We start from the raw sequence: 24,179 nt of genomic DNA, 5'->3' as shown, positions 1-24,179 counted from the left end.
AGGCAGAGACAGAGATGGGGGCAGGAATCCAGAGTCTAGGAGGAGTCAGAAGACTCTGGGAACCATCCGGAACAGTACGGAACTGTCCAAGATGAGGTGCAGCAGTCCTGAAGTGCAAGCAAGGCTTACCCTATGCAAAGCAACGGCCATATCGGGATATGGGGGCTGCTCCATAAAACAGCTTGGACCTCCTCTCACTAGAGTTACTGCCTCCAAAATCTGTTACATCAGAAGCTCTGGTTAATTTTTTATAGGCCTAACTACTTTGTATTGCTGAAGAAGAGAACTGTAGTAATAATACTCGGGAATTAAAGCATTTTTGTGTAATCTGGTTGCCATAAAAAGCACAAATGTCTTCCTTTTTTTTTTTTTAATATTTTATTTATTTATTTGACAGAGAGAGACATAGCGGGATCAGGAACACAAGCGGAGGAGTGAGAGAGAGAGAAGCAGGCTTCCCGCCGAGCAGGGAGCCCGATGAGGAGCTCGATCCCAGGACCCTGGGATCATGACCCGAGCCAAAGGCAGACGCTTAACGACTGAGCCACCCAGGCGCCCCCACAAATGTCTTTCTAATACATATTTCCCAAATGATTCCCTCCAAATTAAAATATTCATAATTTTTTTATTTTTTTTCTTCTCAAATTTAATAAACACGATTTTAATGGACAATTTCCCATACTCAGACTAATACCAGCTCACTCTCTCCAGGCAATCAGATCACAAATTTAAGTTTAAGTAATCTCCTTTAAAATCCACTGCCTTTTTTGTAATGGTTATAAGATGAAAAATGTAAAAGAAAAAGTTCCAGTCTCTGCTTCTACAAACCAAAGTAATCCATTTATATGATGGCTAATCAGAGATGCAAAGGTACTAGAAAATGAACAGCTTTTTTCTTTCTCTCTCTCTTTTTTTTCTTCAAGCTTAGTGAGCTATACCCTGTCTTGATCTGACAGGCACCATGCTTTACTAGTTAGTTATAGATAACCTTTCCAGGCTTTTACTTGGAGAACAAAGGAAGCAGATTGTGCCTTTCTTTCTGATTCCCAATTACTCCGTAAGGTGGCTGATAGATACACATGATCCCACTGAGTGTGGAGATGGTTTGCTAGGGAGGTTTACACGGCTGAGGTGAGAGGCATGTTTCTACAACCCGAGCGCTCTCTGAACTAAGCGGGGTTCGAGGCTGAAATTCAATGCAGGGCATAACCTCTCGACAAGGTATCCCATTGAATTTTAGTTAGTATAGTGATAACTAAGAAAGAGTGGATAATTTTGCCTGCTATATTCTTTGCTTGACCCTTTTCCAAAAAGAACCCTGACTAAGATCCAAAAACAAACTCATTTCGTACTTCTTCACCTTACAAGTCAGGCCTACGACTAAATAACTCAACTGGCTCCAAACTGAGAAGTAAATGGCAATGAGAAAAAAGGAGAAAGGGCCTTTTGCAGCATCACAAAGGAGCCCTGGGACAATTCTCAGAGGCTAGGAACCCAGCAAAAGGAACTCTCAACGTGAACAAGGAGCTTCCTGCTGCCAATCAATAGGGCACTTTTGGCTGTATAGTGAGTGGATGCCATTCACTAAGTGGGTTGCATTAAAACTGGCAAGTTCATTTGTGAACAGCAACTCACTTTATTATCCAGGAGATCTTGGGGCATAGAATGCCCTTTTATGGCACAAGGAAACTTACTTGGCACACGTGACTCAGAACTTGGAACCACTGGTACAGAAAGCAAATAAAGGATTAGAAGCCACCCAGGTGTAGGAGATTAAGGGTTTAACGGGCAGATGGAAGAGAAGAGCATCATCTGGACATTCTTCATCCTTTATAATAAGGGAAAGTTCCCCAGCGATCCCAGCAGAAAGAATAAGCTTAAATGAACAAAATTTAGCAATTCTGTTGACAAAGGCAGAATCCTTGAATAGACTTTTTTTTTTCCCTAATGCGAGTCTGTCTGCCAAAACCTGATTACCTTTCATAACAAATAAATCTCTACCTAGCAGAAAGGGAACTAAGTAACAAAAGTATACCTTGCCCCCCACAGGTCATCCTCCAAATTGCCAATGGTCACAACTTCAAGAGTCTAGTTTGAACAGATGAGGTGTGGATAACAGAGTGTGGGGACGGTCAGCAAATGCTAAGTCAAGGCCCACCTTGGATCTGCTGAGCTCAGTCTTAAAAGAATGACTTTTAAAAAATCATTACTGTTATCACACTGCTCTTGCTAGAGACTCTTCTGAGCGAGCCACAAGCAGTTAGGAATCAAAATAAAACAAATCCCTTGACCTAGATTTGGAGACTTCTCTATATTAGGATCCAACCTACTCAATACGTTGATTACATAATCTAACATTCCTCCCAATTTCAAAACCCTGACTTCAGCCAGACCAGTGTGGCTGCCCCCTCACACAGTGTGATCATTCTCATTTCAGAACAGCTGAGGGTGCTATCCATGCCTTGTAACTGGGAAACCTAAACCTCCTTTTCCCCTGCCTTTATATACCCAGATACAGCTCCATTTTTGTCGGATCAAAGAACCCATGTGTTGCTTCCTTCTTGGAGTTCCATTAATAGTATTGTTTTCTTCACTCCATTGGATAGTTAATTAAATAACAATACAAGACAGCCGATATGGATGTTTCATCTCCCTCAAAAGACTTGTTTTTTCCTATTATTTTATCACAGCAATTCTAAACATAAATAAATTTTGAAATAATTATGTAAAACATCCTATTTAATCATCACTTACCACAAAAACTTATAAACATATGGCCAATCTCCTTGGTGAACTTTATATTCCCTAAACAAAAATACGAAATTATTTTCATACTTGTTTATTTTCTCCCCAAATTTAGCGTGTAATAACAATTCAATAAATGCTTGGTTGGTTGTGAAAATGAATTAAAATCCAGTCCACCAAAGTTCTGAGATGCCCCCTTAAGCATTAAGCTTACTTCAACCAATCAATCCTTGAACAGACAAACCATAAAAATACTTATTTTTTAAAGAAATATTAGGAAATAATATTAAGAAAATGTCTCCTAGGGTGCCTGGGTGGCTCAGTCGGTTGAGCATCTGACTCTTGATTTCAGCTCAGGTCCTGAGATCCAGCCCAGCATGGAGAGTCTCTCTCTCCCTCAGCCCCTCCCCCACTCTTGCACGCGCTCTCTCTTAAAAAAAAAAAAAGGAAAAGAAAAAAACAAAAAGAAAATGTCTCCCGAAAAATTGCATGAAAATGAAAAAATTATAACCCTACTCTTATCCCATCACTTAATATTTCATCAGCAAGTCCAATTTTCTTTTGATGCCAAGACTGGAAAATCATTATCAATAAACAAACAGCCTGGCACACTAGAGAGATACTAGAATTTATCTTTAGGGGACTTAACTCAATTCTAGCTAGTAACATGACCTTAAACAAGTCACTTATATCATCTCTCAGTCCTTATCACTAAAATAAAATCATTATATTCTTCCCGGTGACCTCATAGTATTATAAGGCTGATTTTTTTTTTAATTTGTCGAACTGCTTTATAAAATACAAAGCACCATGTAAAAATTACACTGGCCTCTTGGCTTACCCTCTTTTAAAGAGGATCTACAGTCCACTTGGAGGTACAAGACACAAAACTATCTGAAATATTACAAGCTCACTGTCTAATTAGCAATGTAAGCAATACAGAATACAGATATGAGGAGAACTGAAGTGCCTAGCAAAGGCTTCTTGGTAGCAAGGGAAATGAAGAAACAAAGGCACTTCAGAAGGTGGATATACTGTGTGCAAATTCACACATACACACACAAACACACACACACACACACGCCCAAATTGTCTAAAGCACAGCTAGAGCAATTTGCAATTTACTAAAGCAGATGGTGCCAAGAAAAAAATAATAATGGTACAGAGATTGAAGCAGTTGACTGAAGCTAAATTATGAAGGACCTCAACTGATGGCTAATCATTTTGACTTTCAAGGAAACACTGGCAAAATCTGAGGAATGCAATATCAGCAAATCAGCATCCCAAGAAAAGTAACTGATTTATAAAAGAGTCAGGAAAATGTTCCCATTATCAAGATGGAAAACAACCAGAGCTGTGACTGGAGAGTAAGCACTGAAAAGACTAAAGAAGAATATACATTTGGAACATGGATAAGATGAGACCCAAGTGAGTAAATAGAATCCCTTGATGACAATCTTCATAAAGTGTTAAGACTCTTTCCCTTGGATTACAAAGCTTCTCATCTTTAAAAAGGACCCTTTTGACCCCTAGGCCTGTCGCCATCCCTCCACCATGCCAATCTCCTTCCAGATTTAAGAGCCTTCATTTAGCTGTTTTCTCTGCCTCTAAAGCATTTTTTCTGATCTTAGTGTACCTAGGTCCTTTTTGCCATTCAGATCTCCAGGTGAAGGTCATCTTCTCAAACAACTAGCTCTTCCTGAACCACCCGGTCCAAGGTGGTTTCCAAGACCTAACTGTCCTATCACTCTATCTTAATTATCTGCATAGCACTTGTGCTTTCTAATCTTTTTCTCGTTTATTTATTTACCACCCCCCCACCCCCATCCCAAGACTGGAATTCTGGGATAACAGAACTTTCAGACTTCAGCATGGTACATCCCCAGCAGCCAGAATAGCTCCTGGGGTAGATTAGGTTGCTTGATAAATATTTGTCAAATTGATAAAGAAAGGAGTTGTTTACAGTTGACCTTCACAGAGAAAGTCAAAGTTTCTATTGTCCTGATGGCTACTCTGGGTTCCATGTCTTCTTCAAGCTTGGATATTCCACTTCCCTTATGCTGTGACAGAATCCCAAATCCTTTCAAGTCTGTTTCTTTTTTACTTTACTGGCTGTAGTTCGAGTTTTTCATTTGTAAATATGAGCTTTAAATCGACTACTTTGCAGCTTTCGTCACCTCCTTTGACCTTCATCAAATACATGTAGACTAGTTATCCCACACTGAAACTCAGAAGGTCCCACAAAATAGTCACTCCTTGGGCAAAAACGTGTTGACCACTGGATACGGAATTGAACACAGGCCAAATGATGTCTAGTTTTAACTTTTACCCAGTATATAAAAAGGGCCTCCACTCTATATTATACTAACATAAAAAAAAATAAGACTTAATTCTCATGTAGCATGTCAGAATACCTAATGTAATAAATATATATATATTAAATAAACAAAATTACTTGGTTATGTGTTTATTGTTCTGCTTATAATTTCCCCTCCACCAAGAGAGGGGAGAAAAACAGGAAGAGGGGAAAACACAACAGAAAAAGAAGATAAACAGCAACCAAAAAATAAATAAATAACAACAACAACAACAACAGAGAAATTCACCCTGGTATTTATGGGGCTAAGCGGACTAATCCCTTTGTAAGTCCTACATAACTTCCATTGTGTAAGTTCACAACCAAACCAAAAGTGTTTTTTTAATAAATATTAACCCGGAGAATCACTGTATCTGTTTCCAAGTATTATATTTGTGCTGTTGTTGCAAAATACCACGATCTAAAGATGTTTAGGTTTGAACTAAACTTTGATCTCTAGGTGCTAGAAATTTTCCATTCTTTATTACTTTATTGAATTATTACTTGGTATAAATTTATGACTACAGACCTTATTTTTAAACATAAAATGAGAATTGATTTACTGCTTCCCGAAGAATTTACCGCTGAGAAGAACGATTTTTTAAAAGATCATTCAAAGAATATTAAGAATTTAAATCTCATCAGGGAATTCCAGTGGTGTGTGCAATGGTTATTTATATAACTAAATGCAGAAATAACATGTAGCAGCTAGTTTTATAATGCCAGTTTTAAAAACACCTTTTGAAAATGAAAACAACTAAAATTAATCATAAACTTTCCACTAGATTACATAAGTGGATGTTTTAATTTACAGCATCCGAAGTTTGTTTCCCTTTATATTCCAACTTGTGTTACTAACAACAGAATAGATTCTATATAGTATCATCTAAAAGAATAGTAATAGATACAAACTCTAACTCTGCCTGACATTTCCCTTATATTCCTTCCTACTACATTCTCTCCACTGAAAAACTCAGACTAAAATAGATAATTATATCCTTTTATTTTTCCATTATGCTCTAAGAATAAAAACTGAAATCCCCACAGCGTACAAGTTAAATTTTAAATAAAAACATAATGTCACTTAGTTTTGTTTTTCCTGTGAAGAGCCAATAATTTTGTTCACATACCGCATGTAGTCTAAAATAAGAAGAAGAAAAAAAAAAAAAAAACTACCCAGTCTTTGAAATGGAAATGGACAAAAAGGTCACACAAAAATTCAAGTTGTACAGAAACTTGAAAGCCCTCAAAAAAAGACCACTTCCAATTAACTATCAAAGTCAGCAGACAAAATAACTGCAGAAAGAATTGATTTTAAATTGTTGTCTCTGCTTTTTCTTCTATGAGACGGTACTGCATTAATAAATGGTACAGCATTGTCAGAAACATCATTAAGCTGATTAGAAGGAAAAACTCGCATTTTTTTTGTGTTTGGGTAGGAATCCTGTCCCGGTAGGATATATATTTTTTTAATCTTGGTACACGAAGATGAGCCCATTAAATGTATGCTAAATAATTAATAAAGAGGTGTGGAAAACAAGGAAGCAGACGCGTGTTAATGCAGACTCAACAAGCTGTGTTGAATGCAAGGGAGTGAGCCAGCAAAAAACTGGCCTCCCTTCCATTACTCTTTGGAGCATCTGTCTTCCCCAGTTCCCTTGGATAAAACAAACTCCTAAAGAAAAAAAGTCACACATTGAACAAACACTGCCTAACTCTCCTTACTGCTCATTATTTTTCCATCCACTCTTAAAAGAGAAGTGAATTAATTTCATGGAAATGGTTCTCACAAGAATTAGTGAAGGGGCACTTGAAAGCTCCTGCTTACTCTAAATAAAAACAGGTATGATTTAGTAGATTAACAAGAGACTTCTGTCATCTATTTGCAGTAATTATTGTGTTAACAAGCAGGACTCGCTTCTTCCCTTGTTTACATTTATTTACAAACTGTAAGTTTCATCAATGAATCAATTACAGAATCTAAAGGAAAAGTAAAGCAGATGTTTTATAATAAAAGCAAATCACCATCAGGACACAAGGAGAAGTCATCCTCACAGGGTTGGTTATAAGTTTTATGAAAACAATGACTATAATAACATGGGAGTTTTTCCAAACCCATTTGGAGTACTTTAAATGAAACAAATAGGAAATCATTAAGATTAAACATCAGCAGCAAAAGGCTGATTTGTTAATAGCCTATCAAACAGAAGGTATTTAGACAATGTAAAAATGAGCCAAAGTGCCGGGGTTAGGCAATTACTGTTGCCTTAAGAAGAATAAGCCTATCTAGTTCTGAAGTCACTGATAGGGCTAAAGTCCAAACTTTTAATAGCAAGATTAAATTGGTAAAGAGGAAAAAAGGGGGGGGATAATTTTGATCGTTAAATAACCAGCAATTTTAGTCCATGTATGAAGATAAGGAACATTCATTTAGCACTTGATCAAATATTAAATCAAACTGAAGATGACAGACATGGAATTATCCAGCCCAGTGTCTTAAACATGGTAGACACCCAACAAATGATCTTTCCTTCTTCCTTTCTTTCTACTCCCTCCAGTCATTGATTCATTGCCTTACAGCCCTATTTACATTTTCAAGTATATAGGTCTATCTTCTCTGTACGACTGGACTGAAAAATTGTTTCATTCACAGATAGATATGTGTACTTTTATTTCTGCCATATGGCTCACATGTGCTCTCCACAAATAGTATGGGTTATAGGTGGGACTGCCTGAAAGCTCAAGAAAGATATGACACGGTTATACTAGGATGCTCTTGTCTGCATAGGAGAATACTCATCTAAAAGTTTTTTAAAAATAGTTTTTATCTTAAATATTATTGTCATTATTTTGCCTGAGGTAGGACCCTGACCCCTTCCTTACTCTGTTCTGTTACCCTCAGTTTATCACCTTCCTCATAGTTACAAGACAACAGCAGCAGTGCCAAGTATCATGCTCTCAGGCAACAACAGGTCTCTCTCTTTTTTATCAGGACAAACATCTTTCCCAGAAGTCCCCCAGCAGATTTTCCCTCATAGCTCGTTGGCCAGAGCTGTGTCATATGGCCACTCCTACCTGCAAAGGAAGACAGGACAGTAAGGTGGGAGCTGCCAGGGTGCAAGAAAGAGAGGAGAATGCAACATTGTTATACAAGATGATGAGCTGGGTCATTTATTTTATTTTATTTATTTTATTTTATTTTTTTCACTGTTCAAAATTTATTTGGTATTTTAGTTGGTATGACACTTAGTTGGTTGCATTGTCTTTTTACATTATATGGCAATGTACACTATATTCTGACATACATGGTATGCAAAATAAGATCCTTTAGAACAGTTACGCACAATACACGCAATATTGAATTTATACATTGGATCCCAGGACATGACTGACTGGAAAAGATGGACCAGGCATGTCGGGTGTTGGGGGAAGGAACCCGAAGTGACAGAACACACAGTAAACACACATCTGGTGTGAAGAGCAACCGCAGCTCTGCAGTGGTGCCTCTGACACGGTGGGGCTAACTTACGTTAACCAATTTAGGGCTACAAAGACAGGTATCATCCAGCATCAGGATACAGCTGCAGGGTTTGGTGAACCATTCCTATTTGGAACTTTAGGAAACGGATGTTTTTTTCTTAGGCCATTTTAATATTACTTGAGTAACAGATCAGATAATAAGGACAACATACACAACCTCCAACTAAAATCCTGCTGTAGTCTAGACAGTGAAGTGGTACATTAGAAAACTTTAAAACTGCAGCTCCTTTTGGATCCCCCAAAGTGTATCTGCACTCTTCTTCAAACGGGCCTCCTCCTCAGGAGTCAGAGTCAACTTCACAACATCTGAAATTCCATTCTGTCCCAAGATGCAAGGGACACTAAGGAAGACATCATCTTTAATTCCATAGAGACCCTTAATCATGGTGGAAATTGGATGCACCCGCCTAAGATTCTTCATTATACTTTCGGCCAGATCTGCCACAGACAGTCCAGTGGCCCAGGAAGTGTAGCCTTTCAGTTTGGTCACCTCATGGGCACTGCCAACCACCTGTTTGTGAACCTCTTTCCACTGTTCCTTATCTGCATCAGTGCCTAAGTCAGGGTGCAGATTCTGCAGAGAGACACCGAACTGGGTCATTTATAATGCTTATAAATAAAAAAGCTTTAAGTGTAACATACATCTAGTTGTATGGACTGAATTCTTTCCCCCCAAAATTCACGCTGAAGCCCAAATCCTCAACGTGACTGTATTTGGAGATAGGGCCTTTGGGAATTAATTAAAGTTAAATGAAGTGATAAGGGACCCTGATCTGAGAGGCCTGGTGCCCTTATAGGAAGAAGAAAAGCTGTCTCTTTGCAACATGTGAGGACACAGTGAGAAGGTAGCCATTTACAAGCCAGGAGGAGCGCTCTCACCAGGAGCCAAGAGGCTGGCCCCTTGGTCTTTAGACTTCCCAGCATGAGAGAAGGACATTTCTGTGGCTTAAGCCACAGCCACAGAATGGTATGGCAGCCAAGCAAACTAATACATCTAGGAAAGAAAAACCTTGCCACCCTTCCTTCCTTCAGTGGGACACTCATGGCTGAATGAGGACCAGTATAAATTGGCAATGTTCCAAGAGCTCTTTTCCTCACTCTTTGCATGGCTGGTTCATGAGCATGCTCCTACTTCAGCCCCATCCCCAAAGATCAATCTTTGAGAGATTTTTTATTTAAGTAAACAGTCACTTGGTTTAAGTCCTAATCTTCTTAGATCCAAAGCCAACAGTATCTCTGGAGTGTAACAATCATTCCATTGCCAAAACATCAGTGCAATACGTGTTAACATAAAGCTTTAAAAAGGAGACAAAAACCAGAAAATCCCATGCCTGTCCAGTTCTTACATTTTTTTTTCAAGCCGATAGAAAATGTTAAGAAGAAAATGGGTTGCAAAAGTTCAGTGTTTGTTTCTCAGTGAATTAGGGAGAAAAAAAAAAATGACACATTGTGCTATATTATCACTTTCCAGTTTCTGGCCAAACCCCTGTAGTTTTCATCATGCATCATTTTTGTGATTAATGATGTGCACCCAGTTAATGGAAAACAGCAGATTAGGTTTCCACTAATAGTTTTGGAAGTTATGTCTGCTTGCTTCATTTGGTAACAACTTCACTGTTCAGTAAGAAACTAATGGATTTAATCCCAAAGCAGAACTGAGTTTTATGCATACAAGACAGGTCAGATTTCCAGAGTAGAGAAAATTACACTTTTAGAGGTGTGTTGATCTTCAGTTGAAATTTAACACTGAGATAATGCCTCATAATGTTTTGGGTGTTTTTTTTTTTTCTTTTTACTTCTATTTGGTGATCAATTTGAAATTTTACAGTACTCACTTGAGGTCTATAAAAAGAGGTAGAATTAGCAACTTGTAACCATGGCAAATAAAAAAAATATGATATGATACTTCCTATAATTAGTATACTGAGCCGAAAAGACATTTATTGCTCTGAAGACACAGGTGAGAAACAGTTCCTTATATATTAGTATATCATTGCAACGCTTATGTCATAAAATTTACATTTGCTTGTTCTCTTTCACAATAGAAAGTGTTGGCTCCAAATAACTGTGGTTTAAGAAAAACAATGTGGTACAGTGAAAAGCATACTCATCTAGAAATACAGGAATCAAGAGATAAGAATTATAGTCCCATTTATGCCTTAAATTACTTTGGAAACAAATCTATCTTTTGTTTTCATTTTCCCCACTATATTTTACATTTATCTCTCTAAAGTCATTTAACAAATGTTATATTGTCTCAAGTCTTACCTCTGTGTATCTCACATTTCCCATCTGGACTAGGCCCCCTAAGGGCAGACCCCACATCTGATTTACATTTTTATCTCCTCCAGTGCCTCGCTAGAATGTAAGTTTCTGGAGAAAAGGGACTTGCCTGTATATCCCCAGGGGTTAGCATGGTGAAACTTCATGTTAATAAGCTGTCAAATAAGTGGACATTTTATTTTTATTTATGTGAGAGAGAGAGCACGAGCGGAGTGGGGGGGAGGGGTGTTGCAGAGGGAGAGGGATGAGCAGACACCCTGCTGAGCAGGGAGCCCAAGGTGGGGCTCGACTCCACGACCTTGAGATCATGACCTAAGCCCAAGTCAGACTCTTAACTGGTTGAGCCACCCAGGCGCTCCAGTAGACATTTTAATAACAAAACCTAGGGGCACCTGGGTGGCTCAACCAGTTAAGCGGCTGCCTTTGGCTCAAGGATCAAGTCCCACATCTGGCTCCCTGCTCAGCGGGGAGTCTGCTTCTCCTTCTCCCTTTGCCCCTCCCCCTGCTCCTGTGCTCTCTCTCTCTCAAATAAATAAATAAAATCTTTAAAAACACACACACACACACACACAAAACCTAGGGTCCTGGGATCGAGGCCTGTGATGGGCTCCCTGCTCAGCGGGCTGTCTGCTCATCCCTCTCCCTCTGCACCCCACCCCCGCTCATGTTCTCTCTCTCTCTCTCAAATAAATTAACAAAAATTTAAAAATATAAATAAATAAACATGAAACCTGAAAAGAATAACATGGAGGAGGACGGATGAATAGGCAGAGCACAGAAATTTTGAGGGCAGTGAAAATCCTCTATGATACTACAATGATGGATACATGCCCTAACACACTTGTTTAAACTCAGACTGTACAGCACCGAGAGTAAACCCTAAAATAAAATTACTATGAACTTTGAGCGATTACTGTGTGTCAGTGTATGCTCATTCATTGTAATAAATGTCCCGCCGGTGGGGAATGGTGATAATGGGGCAGGCTGTGCGTGTGCGGGGACAGGGCGTTGATGGGAAATCTCTGTACCTTCCTCTCCATTTTGCTGTGAACCTAAAACTGCTCTACAAAAACTAAGTTTTGAGAAAAAACAAACAAAAAGGAGAACAGCATGCTTTCAAAACAGAAGAAAATGCTGAGCATATATTAAACCCAATAGAGTTCGCAAATTTTTTATCTACTCATCATGTTAAGCTAAACATATACAATGTGTCAGATACCTTTCTAATCACTATAGATGATAGATAGATAGATAGATAGATAGATAGATAGATAGATAGATAGATAGATATGTATTGTTGATTTATCAGATAAGGAAACTGTACTCAAAGAAATTAAGGAATATGTTCCAGGCTGCACAACTGCTAAATAGCAGAGTCAAGATTCACCCAGAAGAACTGCCTCCAAAGTCCATGAGCCTTATACTGGTCTGGCAGGTAACCAAAACTCATAATTTTGCCTTTATTTCATAACTTCATGTATATTATTTTTTTCCTTTCTCAAATAAGACTTCAAGTTTCTTGGGGTTAAAAACTGGTATCTGCTCATTATTAAACAGTCCACAATATAATTAATTTCCTGGTCAGGCGTCTTCTGTTTAGGTGTCTAGCTAGTTGAAATTTCTAGGAAGGGTAAATCACACCAAAAATACACTACATCTGTTTCAGATTTTTAGTTCAACAAAAAAAGGAAAAAAAAAGAAGAGCTAGCTTATAGAGAGGTTTGGTTGTTTTTTAATCCACTTCCAGGAGTATGATTTTTATATAAAAATTATCCTATACTAATTAAAAGTAGTAGCACCCTGGGGTAATTTTCTTTTTGATTTGTTGTTGAAGTTGATGATAAGGAGTGTACTGGAGGCATGATTGGGTAACTAATGGCTCAGGCAAATAAAAGATATGATTTTCTACCAGAAATACAACAAAAGAAAAGGGAATTCAAAAAATGAGAAGGTTAAAAAAAATTTAAAAGAAGTTTTGGAGAGTGTAAAATCTCTGGAGAATGTTGAAGTTGAATAAACTGTGGAACCAGGAAGAATAGTTTCTATGCGTATCATAGCTTACTTAATCTGAGTCTAGGAAAAAAAAAAAGGCAGTGCTTCTTTAAGAATTAAAAAGTATGTAGGCTTCTAACATAGCACAATGTAATGGCTACATTTTAATTTTTAAAAATCCATAAAGATTCTGCATTAAGCAATAGTCGAAAGTTTTTCATGCTATTTCCTAATAGCAAAAATGCTACATAAATATAATTTATGTTATGCTGGTGTTTCTAATAACTGATATAAAGGTACAACTGGTATCTAAATGACAGAATCAATGTAATCATCAATCAAGTAATCTACTGAGCACTAAGCACATGAATAAAAATAATCCTACTCTGTTTTTTGTTCTCATTGATTGTTAAGTTTTGTGGATTAAGGAAAAATGACGTGGAAGTAAAGTAATTAATCACTTAAGTAATGATCTATTGCTCAAATTTCAATCTGCAAGAAAGAAACGTTTACCCACAGGTTCCAAGTTATGTAGTAACCTTTTTCTCTGACATCTCCAAAAAGATCTCACTGGCCAGGTTGAAACTTGCACACGTACTTTTAGTGCTGGTTGCTTACAACACTAAAGGTACACATAACCCTAAGGGAGCTTTGTCATGCAAAATGAGGCTGAACAAAGAAGAATCCAGTCCATGATAGTGTAACTCACATTAAAATTAATATTGCAGAAACGTGTGCCATAAGAAAATGTTATTAAAATATCAATAACTCAAAGACAGATCTTGCGAAAAATAAGAAAAGGTAATTAATTATATGTATGCTATTTCTTAGTTGTGAAGGCATATTAGCATGATACCCAGATATATTATTTGTTGGATTTATCAAAATCCACTTCAATGTTTTTCTTTAAAGATATAACTAACAATTTAATTCCTTAAAGAACAATCTATACAGATAGCAAATAGCAAACAGTGTTGAATACAGGCAATCTGACTCCAGAAACCAAATTTTTAACAATTCTGCTACTTTGTTATTTGGGTTTAAATTTATTTTAAGGAGGCTGAATCCTCTGACAGTTCCCTGTTGTTAAATCAGAGTTTTTCTTTTCAGTGTTAAGCTCCAATAACAGGTTCTAGTGAAGTCAGTGAAAGGACAATGCAATGTGAGGGTGAACCAGCAAATGACAACCCACTGTTGTCAGAGATGAGCCCACTGATCTTGCTTTCGTTGCCTTAGCATTAGTTTCATACACTTCCAGCCACCCACCTACCACATGCAGCCCTCACAGAGCTGTGGGCCCTGGAAAAGCAGATAGCTTTCCTACACTGAAGAACAACATCCTTCAGCTCAAGAATAACAGAATCAACTAGTACCTGAAGAAAATCCATTAAGATCTCAATAGACACATAACCCTGAACAAAGAACCTTACCTGTGGAACGATACCTATGAAGTAAGAGGTTTTTCAATAAAATAGAAAAATCAACTCATGACAAAGCAATTAAAACAATGCATTGTGTTCCCTCTCCCAGGAATAAAGACAAGTAAGAAATTGTTCATTTTTAAAAAGCAGAAATGAATTGTTCTTAGCTTATAAATTACCACTGACCAAAATAAAATATACTTTTACATAATGCATTCTCATTAGATTCTGTAACAAACTATAAATAGACAAGTCTTTTAAAAGTTTAAATCTCAAGACCTAACGCAAAAGTGAACTTTCAAAAGAGGTAATTTTCTATGTCCAGGGACAGGTTTCCCCTGCTATTGAAAGTATAGGGTCCTTATGAAACTTTTCATAAACCTAAACAGGATAAAGAAGCAATTATATTAACTTATATGGAAAATTTTTTAAGCGTTCCCAGATCCAAAAATAACCTCTTCGCCTTTTCTGATACCTTAGGACACATCTTGCTAACAGATGCACAAAATAAATCCAGATAAAGCACAGATGCTCAAACAGTTCAAAGCTATGGTAGCTTGATGCTAAGATGTTGAATGCAGTTCCTGGGGAAGGAGCGTGGCGGGGCCCCTGTTGCTACTGGGCTGTGTGCTGGCTGCTTCCATAATGGCTCGCTGCAAAACAAAGTCTGCACGCTGTTTTAGCTTTTCACCTTTTTTCAGAAAAGTGGAAATCCTCTTTAGATTTCTTTCGGATAGCATAACTGTTTACCAAAACTTCGCTTTAGAAAAAGTAAAGTGGCATAAGGCAATATTTCAGAAAGCAGAGAATAGTTCTACTGAACCTTATAGGGAGGATTTTGAACAACTCTCCAAACTGGTAAATGATCGTTTTTTGTTAAACCATATAAAATCAGCCTCGCGAAACATAAAGTAGATATATTACTCATTGTCCGGTTTAATCATAATTAAATCAAGTAATTCTTGGGGGAAAAAAAAACAAAGACATGTAGACAACTTTTCCTTTTTTGTTTGCTTGTTTTGAAACTGAATGTAACCGACAAAAATGTGAATAATTTATTAAAAATGCCTCCCCCTTAGATGATATAATTCATGAAACACTATTTCATGTTTAGTTTCCAAATGTTATTGTCAGAAGTCAGCAAACCAATCCAGTCTGAATAATGCACTCAAAAAAAAGGACTTTTTCTTCCTGAATAGAGACATGGAAACAAATCTGTCAATAAGTAGCTCTTTGTCAAACAACCAACAAATTTCGTACCGAAAACTACTGTTTTTCAGTATGTGGAAATAGTCTCACTACTTTGAAGGTTGTGTGCCAATGTATTTAAACATTTCCTCAAGAACAGGGCAAGAGGAGGGGCGAAAGAGATGATCTCTGTTCCAGTGCGCTAGTATTTACCTCTGAGTATTACATACACTGTGAGATCCAATGACATGAAAACATAAACCAGAAAAGCATAGATGATTACCTGATATTCATTGGGCCAAAAGGTGCTCACTGCTAGCTCCGCCCGAAGCCAATCTCTACCCGTGAATCCAGTCACATTCCAAATTGGATTGGCAAGAGGTCCTTTATTCACCCTAACCAATATGTTCAAAGTGCCTGGATTCAACCCTTTCTGGCTGTATAAAAGGTAACTGAAATCAATACAGTGAGTGTCGTTCTCCTTCATTGTCGGCAGCTGAAGTCTGGCTTTTTCTCCAGGGTCATGATCTGAAGAGTCCACTATCATATAGGAACCTGAAATGACATTACATATAATAAAGCTAAATAGACACATAAGCAAAAGGGAATATCTAATAACAGGAAAAAATATGCTAAAAATAATACAAATCCATTTTGAGCATTAAATTTAACTTAAAAGGACTGTCTTCCAGAACAGATCCATAGAAAAATATCAAACACGTAGGTGAATTCAATTTTTAGTAAGTAACAGATATTGTTCCAAGTACGTAATACATATCAATTCATTTGCTCTGGTGAAACAACCTGCTTTACAAATTAGTAAACTGAAGTACAATTAGTAACTTACTCAAAGTCAAATAGAGTAGGTAGAGCCTGGTTCAAATCCAGATCCCAATCCTGTAGTCTTACTAAACAAAGGTCTTTCATTATCAAACATGAAAACAAACATGGCTTCCACAGAGGGGGCATCTTTCCTTTCCCTATCATACTACTCTTGCAGAGAGATGGGTTAACTAAGTGCAGGTACAATCCTTTCTGATTTCAGACCCCAAGGTCATCATTTACACAAGCTGGCTAACCACTCTGTACTAACCACTCTGAACTTAAGTTCAGGGAATAAGGATACTCTGCAGTGTACATATGAGGAGAGATATTGAAAATGTCGATTTTTCAGATCTGAGAATCTGACACATAGTGGATTTGCCTACTTCTTCGAGCCCTGCCCACTAAGCTATCAGCTAACCACCACGGCTGCTGGCCCCAATTCTGCCATAGTCCCACCATACGCTCCTCCAGAGCTGCAAGGAACCAACCTGGTTTGAAAACACTAGTCTAACTCCATTACCTTCGATTTAATAAATATTTCTTGGTTGTCTGTCATAGGACATAAGAAGTCCCAACCTCACAGCACCTCCTAGTTCCACCAAACGCACAGTCTTAGTGCTAAGTACAAACATGGGACTTGAACATCAGCTGCTGCTATTAGTCCAAGGGCCGCTGCAGAAAAAAATCACCAGATCTGCTCACATCACTGTGGATTTTAACAAAGATACATATCACAAAAATGTCAATATGCCTATTTGTCACACTTAAGGTAGAACATAAATTTTATAGTAATTTTTTTTTCCCATAGGATGTAATTTTAACCAGAACGTATTAGGTATAGTATTACAGAATCCAGTGTTACAAGGATTACACTTGGACCTCTCTTCCTGACCAATCAACCCTGTTTCCTCCCTAAAACACAGTAACTTTTACATACCACACTAAATACTCAATGACTACTGGTCTAACTAGTTCGGTTAACCCCAAAAGCAAGTTCAAATCATGGCAGCTAAGAGGACTTTTACTACCTAAGAAACTGAAATTTCACATCTGATGAATTCCCATTCTAGAGCTCAGAACTTATGTAAAGATTTCACATGATAACACTATCAGTTATCAGGCAAAGTACAGAATACGTTTACTATAGTGATGGCTACTGACAGGACTTCCACTTCCTTTTCCCCAGTAGTCATCTTCTCTTGTAACCTGAAATTCTCTTTTTTTACTTCTTCTTGATTCTCACAGATTGCATGCACATTAATAGAATAAATTGGTCATGTATATTTTTGGAGAAATTATGTCTCTTTTTTTTTTAAAGAGGATATCCTGGATCCCAATCCAATTTATACAAGCAGGATGTTTCTATTCTTGGTTATACCCACATTCTGAGGTCCGTGGCTGATTTGCCGACATGTGTTTCAGATTCACCCAAGCAGAGCTCTGACTAATGATTGCTTTAACAAGACCAGGCCTGAGATCTTAGACAAGTTACTTACTATTATTGGGCCTCAGCTTCTTTACAAACCTGTGACCTATTTCTCCACTGCCAGAACAGGTTTTTTTTGTTTGTTTGTTTGTTTTTTCAGTGATATAGTATGACAGTAGTGAATTTAAATTATTTTTACAAGTCTTCATCAATTACAGCTTCTGATTGTCAATTTCAAAGTAGTGCTCTCTAATTGACTTATGGGCTTTCAAACAGTTACTTTCTTCCATTATAAAATAAACTTCGGCATAAAATATGCTTTGTCAAACATCTTAATTACATACTGTGATATTTACCATTAACACCATTTAGCAATTTTCATCCAGTTGCATTTTTAAGCTATGATAATTTTCATATTAAGGAAATGGGACGAGCAAAGTATATTAATTTGTAGGAATTACCAATTGGATCATTAGAAAAGACAAAAGTCACAAAATAAAAGCTTGCTCAAGCTATTCCAGCATTTCAATACAAGTTAATTAAAAAAAAAAAAGTGCTGATATTTCATTTCTATAGAATGTTTCTTTCAATGCAGTCTAATTACTGCTATATTTTCTGAGTGTTATGAAATAATATGCATTTAGTTCATGGTTCCAGAAAGGAAGAAGCAAGCACTAGCACTCAAGAGCCAACCAAGCACTTCTACCAGCTGATTTCATATAGTGGCAATTTACCCAGTAGGCACCAGGGAGGTAGCTGCCTATTTGACGTAAGATTTACTTTCATCATCCCAAACACAGAGAACACTATGCTATTCTTATCAACTTCTAAAAATTACTTCTACAGTCTCCCAGAGTAAATGACTGTAACACTCAGAGTCAGGAAATTCTACGATATGCATTTCCCTCATTCTTTATGTCCTAATTTAAGCTTACTTGTTATAGTTCTGTCACCAGCTACCTAATCCCTCAGGTTTCTAATAAGAGTTCAATTCTATTTAGTTGTGATTTACCTAACTCAAGACTTAATAATGAAACATCTGTGTCAAACATATTACGTAGTAACTTTTAATGAATGTGATTTCTTTAATGTGGCCTTACAAATATTCCTTACAGTCATTGGAGCAACAGAGGTCTCAAATATATCATGTAAGACATAAAAGAAAAACTTATTAGGCTTATGATCACTTTTTTAAAAATGTATAATTTTTCTAGAGAGCATTCAGACAATGAGAATCAAAAACCTTAAAAGAGACAGATACCCTCAGCTGGTGATTCCAAATCAAAGAATGTAAACTAGATAAACAATTTGTATACGTACAAAGATACAGCTTAAAAAAAGATGTCCATCTCATCGTTACATTATTTAAAATAGAGAAAAACAGGAGTACCTGGCTGGCTCAGTTGGTAGAGCACTCGACTCTTTATCTCAGGGTTTGGGGTTTGAGTCCCACTGTTGGGTGTAAAGATTACTTAAAAGTAAAATCTTTTAAAAACAATAAAATAAAATAAAAAATAAAATAGAGAAAAACAAAAGTATTTTAAACGTCCAATAATAGGCAATTTGTAAAATTACGATAACTCAGTTTGATGAGTAATTCTGCAGTCATTAAAAACAAATTACTAAAACCACTTGATGAAAGATATTCACACTATGTTAAGTAAAATAAGCAGGTTATAAAATATTATACCCATTTTGAAAAACCACATATATAAACTAAATACAATTGTGTAAATGTGTGTATTCATATAGGTACACATGCACATGCACATATGACAGGAATAAAAGAATATATAGCAAATAGTTAACTGTATTATCAAAAGGGAGCTATAATTGTCTTTTCTTATTTTCATGTACATTCACTGAATGTTCCATAATGAACATGCATTAGATTGGTACTTTAAAAAAAAGAGAGACTACGTGAATACTATCTTACAAAAGTAACGTCAAATGATAAATACTTAAGAAATAAACATAGGTATTTGCCTTTTAAAAATAAATCCTATTTGCATCCTACAGATTAACAGTGCCTTGGCTTTCAAAAGAAAAAACACAATACAAATATCAGAAACTTCTTATTTCAATTCATTAAAAGAGGGGGGCAGTGAGTAGACTAAATAGCAGTTTTTATTTAAAAAGAATAACCAAAGAAAACAAGTCCCATATTAAAAAATGCCATAGTCTAATATCTAGATGAGTAAATAATGTCCCATAGATGAAAATTTTATCTTTAAGATGTACCTCTAGGAATAACAACAACACAGGAAATAGGATTAACTGCACAGAAAATAATGAATGATAAATAGGTTTCCATACTTCATCTTAAAACTTTTATTTATATATATCCTTTAGTAACACTAACATATTTTTATTAAGTCAATTCTTATTTAAGATCCACTGAAGGTGCCCTGTTAACTAAACTGAAAGAAATTTCCACTTCTCTGCCTGGTACTGATGACCCTCCATGATCTTTGCCACTGTACCTCCTCCGACTTCTCCAATCTGACAGAGCCCTCACGACTTTCCCCACACACCATGACAGTTTTCTTCTTCAGAACAGGCTCATGCCTCTGTAAGGAAGCCTCCCTCATCTCAGCCCAGCGCCAATTCTTGCCCACTGATCTTCCTCAGCACCCCGTCCTTATTGAGCTTTCCCTGCCTTGAAGCTCTTTGATACACAGTCTGCCTTCCTGGTTCTGGCCCTTAATTATGCACTGCTTTTGTACAAATTTTAAATAATTTATACAGGCATTGTTTATCCCCCTCAGAAGAGTGATAGAAAGCACCTAATTTATTCAGAGTCCCATCAGCAGAGAGAAGCCACACAGAAAATGTAACAGTTGAAAGTGTGATATAAGAATCATAAACTATGAGACGTAGAAACTCTGAAGTTGCAAAGAGAACCCTAAAGAGTAAGCACAGTACCCAAGGAAGGACAGATGTGGAAAGGGGAGGGAGGCTGCTGAGAATCAGATCTCCTTAAAGAAGGTGTAGTTCTGCAGCCCACTGGATGATGAAGAAGGTTGCTGGGTCACTCAGGCCAGAGCTGTCCACAAGCAGGAAAGACTCCCATGCATCAGGGTGCCAGAGGCTGGGGGTGGGCTGTGCGCACGCGGGGAGGCCCACAGCAAGGTCACTAGGCCAGGGTTGGGGCCAGAAGCACACTAAGGGACTGCAAGCACTGTGCACATCACTGGGCCACTGCCAGCTCCTCAGTATTAGCATGAAAAAAACCAAAATAGAAGCACAATTCAAACAGGAGTAGAAGCACCTTCCTGCTAAAATCCTTTCAGCACCCTCTATGGACAAACTACAAGACATTACATGACAAACTACAAGACATTACATGACAAACTACGTAGTGTAACACTGCATTAGCTACAAAGGAGAAATGCTTCAATGGTCAACCTCCTCTAGTACAGAGCAGGTAATAAAGGGTGGATTTGGAGCTGCAAAAGCACTGAACTGAAAACTGGCACAGCATCGAATGAGGGCCTTGTATATGGTAGAAGTCCAATAAGTACTTGTTAGTTGGTTATCTGGATTACTGAATAAATGAGGAGACAAAGAGACCCGCTCTCAAAATATAACAACATATAACTGTTGAGGCAGTGACTTTACCTTTATGTGAGAGAAATTATCAGAAGATGTCAAAACAACAGCAATAATAAAACAAACAATTGGAACTGGTTTATGGTGCTTCTAGACAGAATCATTTGATGAAAGAGTATAATGTTTGGAAGTACACACTTAACATTTTTATGAGAGCCACTCTTGCGTATATGAAAAACCTTCTATTAGAGCAAAGGTTCTCTAATGTTTTAGTCTCAGGACTACTTTCACACTCTTAAAAATTATTGAGGACATCAAAGAGCTTTTGTTTCTCTGAGTTCTATCAGTCTTGACCATATTAGAAATTCAAACTGAGAAACTTCAAAAAGGCCTATTAATTCTTTTAGGATTAACAACAATAAATCCATCATATGGTAATCTAAATAACATGTTTTTATAAAAACTACTATATTTTCTAAAACAAACAAAAAATAATATGAAGAGGGGCGCCTGAGTGGCTCAGTCGGTTAAGCGTCTGCCTTCGGCTCAGGTCATGATCTCAGAGTCCTGGGATCGAGCCCCATATCAGGCTCCCTGCTCAGTGGGGAGTCTGCTTCTCCCTCTCCCTCTGCCACTCCCCACCCCCCAGCTCATACTCTCTCTCTCAAATAAATAAATAAATAATCTTTTAAAAAATAAAATAATACAAAGAGAGCATTGTTTTACATTTTTGCAAATCTCTTTCATGTCTGACTTAATAGAGGACAGCTAGGTTCTTGTTTTTATTTATCCATTCAATCTGTTGTAATATCAGATATCATGTATCCTCTGGGAAATTCTACCATATACTCATGAGAAAATAGGAGGAAAAAAGGGAAGACAATATCTTAGTGCTATTATGACAATAGTTTTGACCATGCTGAACCCGAAAAGGGTCTTCGAACCCAGGACCACATGTGGAAAGCCACTAAATATTAATATACATAATCCTTTTTATCTTTATGCTTTAATGAGAACATTATCAGTGATTTTATTTATATCACATCTACTTCACTCTTCAGGGTATAAAGATATACTCAATGAAATGAAAATCTTCACTGGGATGATAGACGGAGAATGAAAATCAAAAAATGTTGAATTTTTGTACATCAATATAACTAGAAAGGCTCTATTAGTCAGGCTTCATCAGAGAAACACAACCAACAGGACATACCACACACATACACACACACACAAAGAGATTTATTCTAGGGAATTGGTTCACATGATTATGTAGACTAAGAAATCCAGACCAACTACCCAGACATAGTTCCAGTCAGAGTCCAAAGGCTTGAGTAATATTCTATCCTAATAAGAAAAGAATTTTTGTGTGTTCTGGGGACCATTTTGAATAGCTACCAGAGCACCAACACACTGTGCAAAACAGTTATTTCTTGGCATTGAGTGAGATTCCCCTAGTAGGAACAAAGAACATGCCAGAAACTGTTGGTGTGAAAAAAACAGAGACGCTGTACAGTAATATAGTTTTGTGCCCAGAAAGCTTAAGAAGAAGTAATCAGGATCTCTGGGTAGAGAGAACAGTGACAACTGAAATTGTGTTTTGGGGTCCCAGCCCATCCGGGATGATTTTCTTCTTTGTTGTAAAATTAATGTCTCTTAAGCATTTCTGCACTGTCGCCTTTGTGCTCGAGACAATGCCACTGCCTACTTTTTCGTTATGTTTCGCTTTCATTTCCTTTATCCAAGCTTCTTCTCCTCACCCCATTTTTCTTCATCTGATTAGGTGGCAACATAATATACCAAGTGACTAAAATTAAGAACCTAGGAATCAGTTTGATTTTTCCCAGTCCTTCAATTGCCTGTTAGAATCCACTAGCAGTTTCTTTTGTCTCTATGTCCAAACTATGTCCTCAATCCGTCCACTTCTCTTCACCTTCACTAGTTTATCCAACTCCTCTCATCTCTCAGGAGGACTAGAACCGCTCCCAACGGGTTGCATGGCTTCCACACTAGCAGCTGTACAATAGCTTTCTACAGACACCCAGATTCATTTTCTTCAAAACATACAATTAATCTTTTTTCATCTGTACCGTGCAATGAGAATTAAATCCAAACTCTGTACTCTAGCCTATCAGCTTCAATATAATCTGGCCCCTGCCTTCCTCTCTCATGTTATCTCCTTCTCCTTTCTTCCCTTACTCAACATGCTCCAGATACAGTGGGCTTCCTTCTGCCCATCAAAAATTCAAGCTTATGCCTGTCTCAGGTTGGAGTACTCTCCCCTCCACTGGATTACTTTCATCATTCAGGTCTTGGCACAAATGCCATTTATGGGTGTAGTGTTCCTTGGTCTGTTTAACTAAAGTAGTTCCTTCTAAGATTTTTTTTTTTTTTTTTTTTTTTTAGAGACAGAGAGACAGCACGTGAGCAGGGGAGTGAGGGGCAGAGGGAGCGGGAAAGAGAATCTTAAGCAGGCTCCATGCGCAGTGTGGAGCCCAATGGAGGGCTGGATCTCAGGACCCTGAGATCATGCCCTGAGCCAAAACCAAGAGTTAGATGCCTAAGCCACCCAGGCACCCCCTTCTAAGATTCTTTCTAATGTGTCATTCTTTGTTACTTCCTTCAGAGCACTTGCCACTTACTGAATTTGTTTACTTGAGTGAAAAACTTCACAAAAAATTCAGAATTCATGTATCTTGTTCATCTAAAAATCTAGAACAATGTCTGGAGCATCAGTGTGAAACTGAATGTTTTTATGACAAAATATGACCACTATTTGTTGGTCTTTCCTGTTCTGCATATCCTTCGCACTTCTAAAATGTTCTCTTACATACCAACTATACAATATATA

General features: G+C 37.4%; 1 protein-coding gene across 10 annotated transcripts in view; it reads right to left on the bottom strand.

Moving 5' to 3' along the window:
• The window catches only part of PTPRK (protein tyrosine phosphatase receptor type K), a 550,719-nt gene that overhangs the window by 332,714 nt on the left and 193,826 nt on the right, over positions 1–24,179 (bottom strand). For all 10 annotated transcript variants that reach the window (XM_078054760.1, XM_078054756.1, XM_036105511.2 and 7 more), the window contains exon 3: positions 15,809–16,080. In XM_078054760.1, coding sequence (XP_077910886.1) covers positions 15,809–16,080 — 272 coding nt within the window. The remainder of the gene's footprint in view (positions 1–15,808; positions 16,081–24,179) is intronic.

Source organism: Halichoerus grypus, chromosome 9 (assembly GCF_964656455.1).
Source record: "Halichoerus grypus chromosome 9, mHalGry1.hap1.1, whole genome shotgun sequence".
NCBI lineage: Eukaryota > Metazoa > Chordata > Mammalia > Carnivora > Phocidae > Halichoerus > Halichoerus grypus.
The sequence above is the reverse complement of the archived record's forward strand: the minus strand, read 5'-3'. Positions and strand labels throughout refer to the sequence as shown.